The 9,679-nt window shown below is 45.9% G+C and overlaps 1 protein-coding gene across 1 annotated transcript; it reads left to right on the plus strand.

Annotated features, from left to right (window-relative positions):
- Positions 1-82: 82 nt before the first annotated feature.
- On the plus strand, positions 83-9,125 carry LOC134341499 (zinc finger protein 585A-like). Its single transcript, XM_063039369.1, has 2 exons — positions 83-177; positions 6,020-9,125. The coding sequence occupies exon 2, from the start codon at positions 6,420-6,422 to the stop codon at positions 8,112-8,114; it is 1,695 nt and encodes a 564-aa protein (XP_062895439.1). The 5' UTR covers positions 83-177; positions 6,020-6,419; the 3' UTR covers positions 8,115-9,125.
- Positions 9,126-9,679: the final 554 nt, after the last annotated feature.

The following is a 9,679-nucleotide window of genomic DNA, read 5'->3' on the forward strand; positions in this document are numbered from 1 at the left end:
GGCTGGAAGCAATGATTGACATCGCTTCGTACCAATGGGAATAGCGCAGCGCGTGACTCCGCTGCTGACAGCGGTGGGGGAGGGGCTGCTCACGTGATTAGTAGCCCAGCCGTTAAACCGACCAAGCTCGAGCTCACCAGCGCGCGGTGCACAAAAGGCCCCGGATGATCGGTTGAGGTAAGAAGGGATCTCCGGGTTGGGGGTCTCACCGGGCGGGCGTTTTCAACACCGACTTCGGGTAGTTGCTGTGAGCTCCGGACTCCGTGACCCGCAATCCCGGGACAGTCCTGCTCTCTTCCCTCTCTCTCAGCCCCACCATCCGTACACGGGCCCCGGGGAGCTTCCGGCTGATGAGGGAATGGGAACCGATGGATCTCTCAGACAGAGCTGAGCTCCAGCTGTCTAAATGCAAGGATCGGGAACTCGGAGAAAGGGAACAAAATCTTTTACATCAGCTGTTGAGAAAATCACCTTTGTTCTGCCTCCAGTCACAAACAAGAGAAAATCTGCAGATGCTGGAAATCCGAGCAACACACACAAATTGCTGGAGGAACTCAGCATTAGTACTCTTTTCCATAGATGCTGCCTGGCCTGCTGAGTTCCTCCAGCATTTTGTGTCTGTTGCTTGTTCTACCCCCTCTTGTTCTGGACTTTTCTACCCGTGAGAACATGTTTTGTCCCACTCTCTCTGGGTACATAATGATATCAAACACCTTTGTCCTGGGCAACAAGTAGCTTTCACATCACAAATGTGCCAGACTCCAATGAGACAGACTACTGCCCTTCCCTTCATATTCACTGGCATTGCCATCACTGAGTTCACCACCATCAGTCACCTGGGGGAGGGTTCAGGGGAAATATTAATGTACAATACAGAAACTGGTGTTACCTGTGTATATTGTGAGGATGCAAAAGTTGCTGGAGAATTTGCAAGTCGGAAGCAGTGGAGTGATATTTGAAAATCTGACTTTTTATGGCATCATTTAGCAAGCAAATCAGATATGGACGGTGTGCAAATGCTCCAGTGAGAAAATCCTTCATTACCTGCTCCAGACCTGTTACATAGGTTGTGTGAGAGTGCAGATCAAAATTATTATTGACAGTGATTTGCTGGCTGTTAAAATGAGTACCTCTATATATAAAATTCAGTGTGCACATGTTGTGTCGCCACTTTTAGGAGTTGGGGCTGGAAATGGATGAATTCCATATCATCTGGGAGTCGGAGGGGATGATAGTTATGACATGAAGAGAGGTGAGTTACACCCAAGGTGCAGGACACAGGAAACTGCGTGAGAGTCTGGGAGGGGAATGAGGTTAAATAGCCATCGCAGAGTGCTCTTGTGGCCATCCCCCACAACAACAGGTAGGCCATAGATAGGGTGCAGAGGAGATTTACAAGAATTTTGCCTCGACTGGCGAGCATGCCTTATGAGAACATGTTGAGTGAACTCGTCCTTTTTTCCTTGTAGTGACGGAGGATGAGAGGTGACCTGATAGAGGTGTACGAGATAATGAGAGGCATTGATCATGTGAATAGTCTGAGGCTTTTTCCCAGGGCTGAAATGGCTAGCAAGAGAGGGCATAGGTTTAAGGTGCTTGGAAGTAAATACAGAGGAGATGTCAGGGATAAGTTATTCATGCAGAGAGTGGTGAGTGCGTGGAATGGGCTATCGGCGATGGTGGTGGAAGTGGAAAAGATGGGGTATTTTAAGAGACTCCTGGATGGGTACATGGAGCTTAGAAAAGTAGAGGGCTGTGGGTAAGCCTAGGTAGTTCTAAGGTAGGGACATGTTTGGCATAGCTTTGTGGGCCGAAGAGCCTGTTTTCTGCTGTAGGTTTTCTATTTTTTTTTTTATTTCTATGTATTCTACCACTTTGGAAACTGTTGGGGGTGGGGGGATTACGTGGCAGAGGAAAGTCAAGCGGGTGATAGGGGATTTGCTAGTTCGGGGAACAGAACTAGAAGGGGACTGATATCCTAGTGTTAAGGCTTGCTTGTGCTAGTGTGGTGGGTGGTGGGGGGTGGGTTAAACTAAAGTTGTAGAGGGGATGGGAGCCAGAATGCCAGATAATAGAGAGGGTGAATTGAATTGACTTTCTTACTTACATCCTTCACATGCATAAGGAGTAAAAATCTTTGTTGCATCTCCGTCTAAATGTGCAATGTGCGATTTATAGTAATTTATAATAGAACAGGGCAGTCAATATAACATAGAAATACAGTTGTATCAGCATGAATTAAGCAGTGTGATGGCCTGATGGAAGATGCCTGTTGGTCCTGGCTTTTATGCTGCAGTACCGTTTCCGGATGGTAGCAGCTTGGAACAGTTTGTGGTTCGGGTGAGTAGGGTCCCCAATGATCCACCAGGCCCCTTTACACACCTGTCCTTGTAAATGTCCTGAATCATGGGCAGTTCATAACTACAGATGTGCTGGACTGCCCGCACCACCCTCTGCAAAGTCTGTGATTAAGGAAAGTACAGTTCCCATACCAGGCACTGATGCAGCCAGTCAGGATGCTCACAATTGTGACCCTGTAGAAAGTTCTCAGGATTTGGGGCCCCGTTTCAAACTTCTTCAACCGTCTGACGTGAAGGGGGCACTGTTGTGCCTTTTTCACCACACAGCTGGTATGTACAGACCACATGAGATCCTCGGTGATGTGTATGTCGAGGAACTTAAAGCTTTTCCCCTTCTCAACCCCAGATCCACTGATGTAAATAGGGGTTAGCCTGTCTCCATTCCTTCTGTAGTCCATAATCAGCTCCTTTGTTTTTGTGGCAATGAGGGAGAGGTTGTTTTCTTGAAACCAGGCAAATGTTATTCAGACTTCAGGGCATAGAATTGTGATATTGTAGCCATTTCTGGGACTTGTTTGCACCCAGCAATCTGAAGAATTTGGAGGAACAAATTAGCAAGAGAGATCTCAGACTACACCAATGCTTGATATACTAAGCGATTTTAAATTTCCATAGATTGACGTGACTCCCATATGTAAAAGGACTAGATGGGGTAGAGTTTGTCAAATGTGCCATTAATCAGCACGTAGAATTCCCAGCATAGAAATGTGCAATAAGCTATTAGAAAATAATCCAGGGCTAGTGACAGAATATTAGTGTATGGGAACACTTTGCATCTCGTGATCATAATGCCGTGAGATTCCAAGTTAACATGGAAAAAGAAAGGACTGAACCATGGGTCGAGATTCTAAATTGGAGAAAGATCAATTCTGATGGTATCAGAATGGATCTGACAAGTGAGGATTGGGACAGGATCTCTTTGGCAAAGGAGTACTTGGTAAGTGGGAGTTCTTCAGAAGTGAAGTTTTGAGGGTGTAGAGTTTGTATGTGCCTGTCAAAATAAAAGTTGAAAGGTAACTGGTGCAGGGAACCTTGGTTTTGAAGAGATATCAAGGCCCCGGATATTTTGTTCCTCTAAATGCCTCAGACTGTTGGGTGCTACAAAGACTCATTAGTGACTACAATATCATAATTCCACGCCCAGAGCTCATCTGACATTTTGTTTTTTAGTTGTCTTCTGTCGCTTTCTAAAAGCTTCCTAATCGTTTTTGTTCTTTTGTTTGCCCTCTCTTTGGTTTTTATGTCGACTTTGGCTTCTCATTTGAGCCATGGTTGTGTCCTCCTGCCTTTCCAAGGCTTCCACTTCTTTGGGATGTATCGATCATTCAGCTCCCAAATTGCTCCCAGAAACTCCAGCCACTGCTGCTCTGTCGTCATTCCTACCAGTTCCCCTTCCAGTCAAATTTGGCCAGCTTCTCTATCATAGAAACATGGAGAAGTTCAGTACAGAAACATGCCCACTCGGGAAGACCAGAATGGTAATCTACATGAGGAGACAAAATAGATGGGGAGATATTATTTTTGCATCTGCATTTACACAGGAGATGGACGCAGTCTACAGCAGTGAGGCAAAGCAGCATCAACTTCATGGACCCTGTACAGATTACAGAGGTGGAGGTGTTTGCTGTCTTAAGGCAAATTAGCGTGGATAAATCCCCAGGGCCTGACAAGTTGTTCCCTGAGACCCTGCGGAAGACAGTGCAGAAATTGTCAGGGCCCATGCATAGATATTTAAATCGTCCTTAGTGACAGGTGAGGTACTGGAGGATTGGAGGACAGCCAATGTTGTTCTGCTGTTCAAGAAAGGCTCTTAAAAATAAACTAGGAAATTATACATTGGTGAACTTGACATCAGCAGTGGGAAAGTTATTGGAATGAGTGTGCAGGAGCCAGATATATAAGTATTTGGATAGATGTGGATTGATTGAGGACAGGCAGCATGGCTTTGTGCATAGTAGGTCATGTCTAACCAATCTTGTAGAATTTCTGGAGGAAGTTATCAGGAAAGTGGATGAAGGCAAGGCAGTGAATGTTGTCTATGTGGACTTTAGCAAGGCACTAGACAAAGTCTCATATGGGAGGTTGGTCAAGAAGGTTCAGTCACTCAGCATTCAAGATGAGATAGTAAATTGGATGAGACACTGTCTTTGGGAGAAGCTAGAGTGTGGTAGCAGATGGTTGCCTCTCTGACTGGAGGCCTGTGGCTAGTGGTTGCCACAGGGATCGGTGAGGGATCTGTTGTTGTTTGTCATCTATATCAGTAATCTGATGATAACATGGTTAGCTGGATCAGCAAATTTGTGGATGACACCAAGACTGTGGGTGTAGTGGAAAGCAAGAAAAAATATGGTATCTTGCAGTGTGATCTGGATCAGCTGGAGAAATGGAAAATGGAATTTAATGGAGACAAGTGTGAGGTGTTGCATTTTGGTGGGACCAAGGTCTTACACAGTGAATGGTCGGGCACTGAGGATTGCTGTAGAAGGAAAGGATCTGGGAATACATGTCCATAGTTCACTGAAAGTGATGTCACAGTTAAATAGGGACGGAAAGAAAGATTTAGGCACATTGGCCTTCATAAAGCAAAGTACTGAGTACAGGAGATGGATGTTATGTTGACTTTGTACAAGACATTGGTGAGGCCTAATTTGGAGTGTTGTGTGCAGTTTTGGTCTCCAATGTGCAGGAAAGATGTAAAAGAGGTTGAAAGAGTTCAGAGAAAATTCACATGGATGTTGCCAAGTCTGGAGAACTTGGATTATAAGGAAAGTTTGAACAGATCAGGACTTTATTCCTTGGAATGTAAAAGATTGAGGGGAGATTTGATGTAGGTATACCACAATTATGAGGGGTATAGATAGGGTAAATGCAAGCTGGCTTTTACCACTGAGATGGGGTAGGACTACAACCAGAGGCCATGGGTTAAGGGTGAAAGGTGAAACATTAAGGGGAATGTGAGGGGATACTTCTTCACACAGACGGTCATCCAGGTGTGGAATGAGTAGCCAGCACAAGTGGTGCATGTGAGCTCAATTTCAACATTTAAGAGGTTTGCATAGGTACCTGGATGGTAGGGGTATGGGAGTGGGTGGTTTAAATAGTTCAGCACAAACCAGATGGCCCAAAGGGCCTGTTTCTGTGTTGTAATTTTCTATGACTGTGACAAGAACCTGAAATAATACAAAAAATCACTCTTAAGTCCTTTTAACAGCTGTGCAGACCAACCATTCATCTCAGCAGGAATTTTTTATATGGTATTAAAACTGTGGCACTTTAAGTTAATAATACATAAAAGAAAATCCCAGATGAACGTCAGGAAAGACTATTTGCGAGAGGGTGTTTCAGTTACTGTGGGGCCAGGCACCTATGCGGCTCAGCAGGAACAGGGAATACTACCAATGGAGAGAGTCAAACTGAGCCAAGGAACAAATTGGAGACGGCAGAAATGTCCCACTCTTATAGAGACAGTAAGAGCATCAGGGAATTGATGGTCATTCCAGATACCAGCACTGTGCCCAGTTAGAAGATGATTTCTCTGTCCAAATTGGGTTGAATCTCACTGTAATAGTGTGATACCAGAACAAACCTTGGCAACTCAAGTAATCTTATCTGAAATGTTGTCCTACACCCATTGATAGATTTTGTAAATCTTTTTACAGGTTAAAAATGAGAAGGAATTTGTCTCCAGGAATCTCAAACACCTGTTTTGATATCTCTGTCTAGACGTTTAACATGTGGAGCAAGGGATTCAATCGACCATCCTTCCTGCTCAGACAGTGGGGAGGGATTCACTCGATCATCTGACAGACTGGCACGCCCGTCATTTTATACAGGAGAAAGGCCGTTCACCTGCTCAAACAGTGGGAATCGATTCACTCGGTCATCTTAATTGAAGGTACATCAGCAAGTTCACACTGGGCAAGGCCTTTCACCTGTTCTGTGTGTGAGAAAGGTTTCAGTCAGTCGTCTCACCTGTGGACACACCAGTCTGTTCACACAGGGCAGAGGCTGGTCATCTGCTGAATTTCTGGGAAAGGATTCACTCAGTCATCTGACCTAATGGCTCACCAGCGTGTTTACACCGGGGAGAGGCCGTTCACCTGCTCAGACTCTGGGAAGGGATTCACTCAGTCATCCGACCTACGGAGACACCAGCAAGTTCACAATGGGAAGAAGCTGTTCTCCTGCTCAGTCTGTGAGAAGAGATTCACTCGGTCATCCCACCTACAGAGTCATCAGCGAGTTCACACTGGGGAGAAGCCGTTCACCTGCTCAGTCTGTGGGAAGAGATTCACTCACTCTTCCACCCTACTGGTACATCAGCGAGTTCACACTGGGGAGAAGCCGTTCACCTGCTCAGTCTGTGGGAAGGGATTCACTCAGTCATCCCACCTACAGAATCATCAGCGAGTTCACACCGGGGAGAAGCCGTTCACCTGCTCAGAATGTGGGAAGGGATTCGCTCAGTTATCCGACCTACAGACTCATCAGCGAGTTCACACTGGGGAGAAGCCGTTCACCTGCTTAGTCTGTCAGAAGAGATTCAGTCGGTCATCCCACCTACAGAGTCATCAGCGAGTTCACACTGGGGAGAAGCTGTTCACCTGCTCAGAATGTGGGAAGGGATTCACTCAGTTATCCAGCCTACAGACTCATCAGCGAGTTCACACTGGGGAGAAGCCGTTCACCTGCTTAGTCTGTCAGAAGAGATTTAGTCGGTCATCCGACCTACAGACTCATCAGCGAGTTCACACTGGGGAGAAGCCATTCACCTGCTTAGTCTGTCAGAAGAGATTTAGTCGGTCATCCCACCTACAGAGTCATCAGCGAGTTCACACTGGGGAGAAGCCGTTCACCTGCTCAGAATGTGGGAAGAGATTCACTCGGTCATGCGACCTACAGGGTCATCAGAGAGTTCACACTGGGGAGAAGCCATTCACCTGCTTAGAATGTGGGAAGGGATTCACTCAGTCATCCAACCTACAGAGTCATCAGCGAGTTCACACTGGGGAGAAGCCATTTCCCTGCTCAGTATGTGGGAATAGATTCAGTCTGTCATCCGACCTACAGATTCATCAGCGAGTTCACACTGGGGAGAAGCCGTTCACCTGCTCAGTCTGTGGGAAGGGATTCACTCAGTCATCCAACCTACAGAGTCATCAGCGAGTTCACACTGGAGAGAAGCTGTTCACCTGCTCAGTCTGTGAGAAGAGATTCACTCACTCTTCTGCCCTAATGGTACATCAGCGAGTTCACACTGGGGAGAAGCCGTTCACCTGCTCAGAATGTGGGAAGAGATTCACTCGATCATCCACCCTACAGAGTCATCAGCGAGTTCACTCTGGGGAGAAGCCGTTCACCTGCTCAGTCTGTGGGAAGAGATTCACTAATTCATCCACCCTACAGAGACATCAGCGAGTTCACACTGGGGAGAAGCCATTCACCTGCTCAATCTGTGGGAAGAGATTCGTGGATCAATGCACCCTACAGAGACATCAGCAAGTTCACACTGGGGAGAAGCCGTTCACCTGCTCAGTCTGTGGGAAGAGATTCACTCAGTCATTCACCCTACAGAGACATCAGCGAGTTCACACTGGGGAGAAGCCATTCACCTGCTCAGTCTGTGGGAAGAGATTCACTCTGTCATCCAACCTACAGAGTCATCAGCGAGTTCACACTGGGGAGAAGCCGTACACCTGCTCAGAATGTGGGAAGGGATTCACTCAGTCATCCAACCTACAGATTCATCAGTGAGTTCACAGTGGGGAGAAGCCGTTCACCTGCTCAGTCTGTGGGAAGAGATTCACTAATTCATCCAGCCTACAGAGTCATCAGCGAGTTCACACTGGGGAGAAGCCGTACACCTGCTCAGAATGTGGGAAGGGATTCACTCACTCATCCACCCTACAGAGTCATCAGCGAGTTCACACTGGGGAGAGGCCGTTCCCCTGTTCAGTCTGTGGGAAGAGATTCACTCAGTCATCCCACCTACTGGCACATCAGCGAGTTCACACTGGGGAATGGCCATTGTTATGAATCCCCAGATTTCATTTGCTGTGGACTGTCATTTTGAGAGAGAGAGAGAGATTAAGAAGGTGAATCAGTCTGACTTGCAGCTTGTTTACATCGCTCACAGCTTGTTTAGTATTAACCAAGGACACAGGTACTTTAGTTTTAACTGAGAACACACTCAGAGTCAGACGGAGATGAAGGAGGAAAAATGGAAGGTTTGAAACAAGGGAACTAGTGACCAAGGGTCACTGTTTCGAACTTTCCTATGCCCACAAGGTTGGGTTAATTATCAATTCAGCGAACATCGAATGTGTGATTGTCACCTTGTTTGATCCATAGGAGTGGATCTGATTTGGGGTATCCTGTGAAGACCACTTATGTGTTAACCCTTGCCTGGCTGTGGTGTGGAAATTCACTTGAAGACGATACTCGTTGTGCCAAGTCACTTTTGGTGATAATTTGTATGTGGATTTGGAACAACGACGGATAAATTCTACAGTGACTGTTCTCTCGTTTTACCACCATGGATGCTGTGGAATTCAATGTTATTGGCTTCTCTCGACATTTACCCTGGATTACAAATATCTCTCTCTCCTCAACTATTCTGTGGTTGAACTGAACTTTCATAGTTCACCATCTCAAGACTCCAAGCCTTGTTTCCCCTGAGCTCAAAAGTTTGGGAGTTATATTTACCCACATATATACACGTAACACTGTTAACTTTTGTTTATCTTGCTTAAGTTACTATATTGTTAGTAGGTACTAATAAAGATAGTGGATTTAACATCAAAAACAGACTCTAGGTGTAGTCTATTGCTGCTGACTCACTTCTAAAGTGTTATGGGGCCAAAATTGGGGCCTGCATCCGATATAGGAAAAGATTTGGAGGCGTATTGATTAATTATCGATTTCATTGGAGAAATCCCTTTTGATTTATTTGTGTGTGGAAAATCTGCAGCAATGGATGTTGATAGATGTCTGGAAGCATCAACCTCTGAGGCACTAAAGGACACCAGAAGGACTGAGTTGTTGAGTATTGCTAAAAGGTTAAAACTTGCTAAGGTGAAATCGACAATGAGGAGGTCACAGGTGCAGAGGATAATAGCTGAACATTATATATCTGAGGGTGTGTTTAAAGTGGAGGAGTTGGAGGTGTTTCCTGAAAGTAAACCTAGTGAGCTTGAGCTCCCGTACAAGTTAGAAAAATTAAAGATGGAGGCTGTGGAAAGGCAGAGGCAGGTTGAGGCTGGAAAGGCGGAAAAACAGAAGAGGCAGAAAAATATGGAGGAAGCAGAAAGACAGAGGCT

This window comes from Mobula hypostoma, unplaced genomic scaffold (assembly GCF_963921235.1).
Source record: "Mobula hypostoma unplaced genomic scaffold, sMobHyp1.1 scaffold_100, whole genome shotgun sequence".
Classification (NCBI taxonomy): domain Eukaryota; kingdom Metazoa; phylum Chordata; class Chondrichthyes; order Myliobatiformes; family Myliobatidae; genus Mobula; species Mobula hypostoma.

What these genes read in the sequence shown, in the direction of transcription:
- LOC134341499 (XM_063039369.1), top strand. Translation starts at nt 6,420, where the DNA reads ATGGCTCACCAGCGTGTTTACACCGGGGAGAGGCCGTTCACCTGCTCA.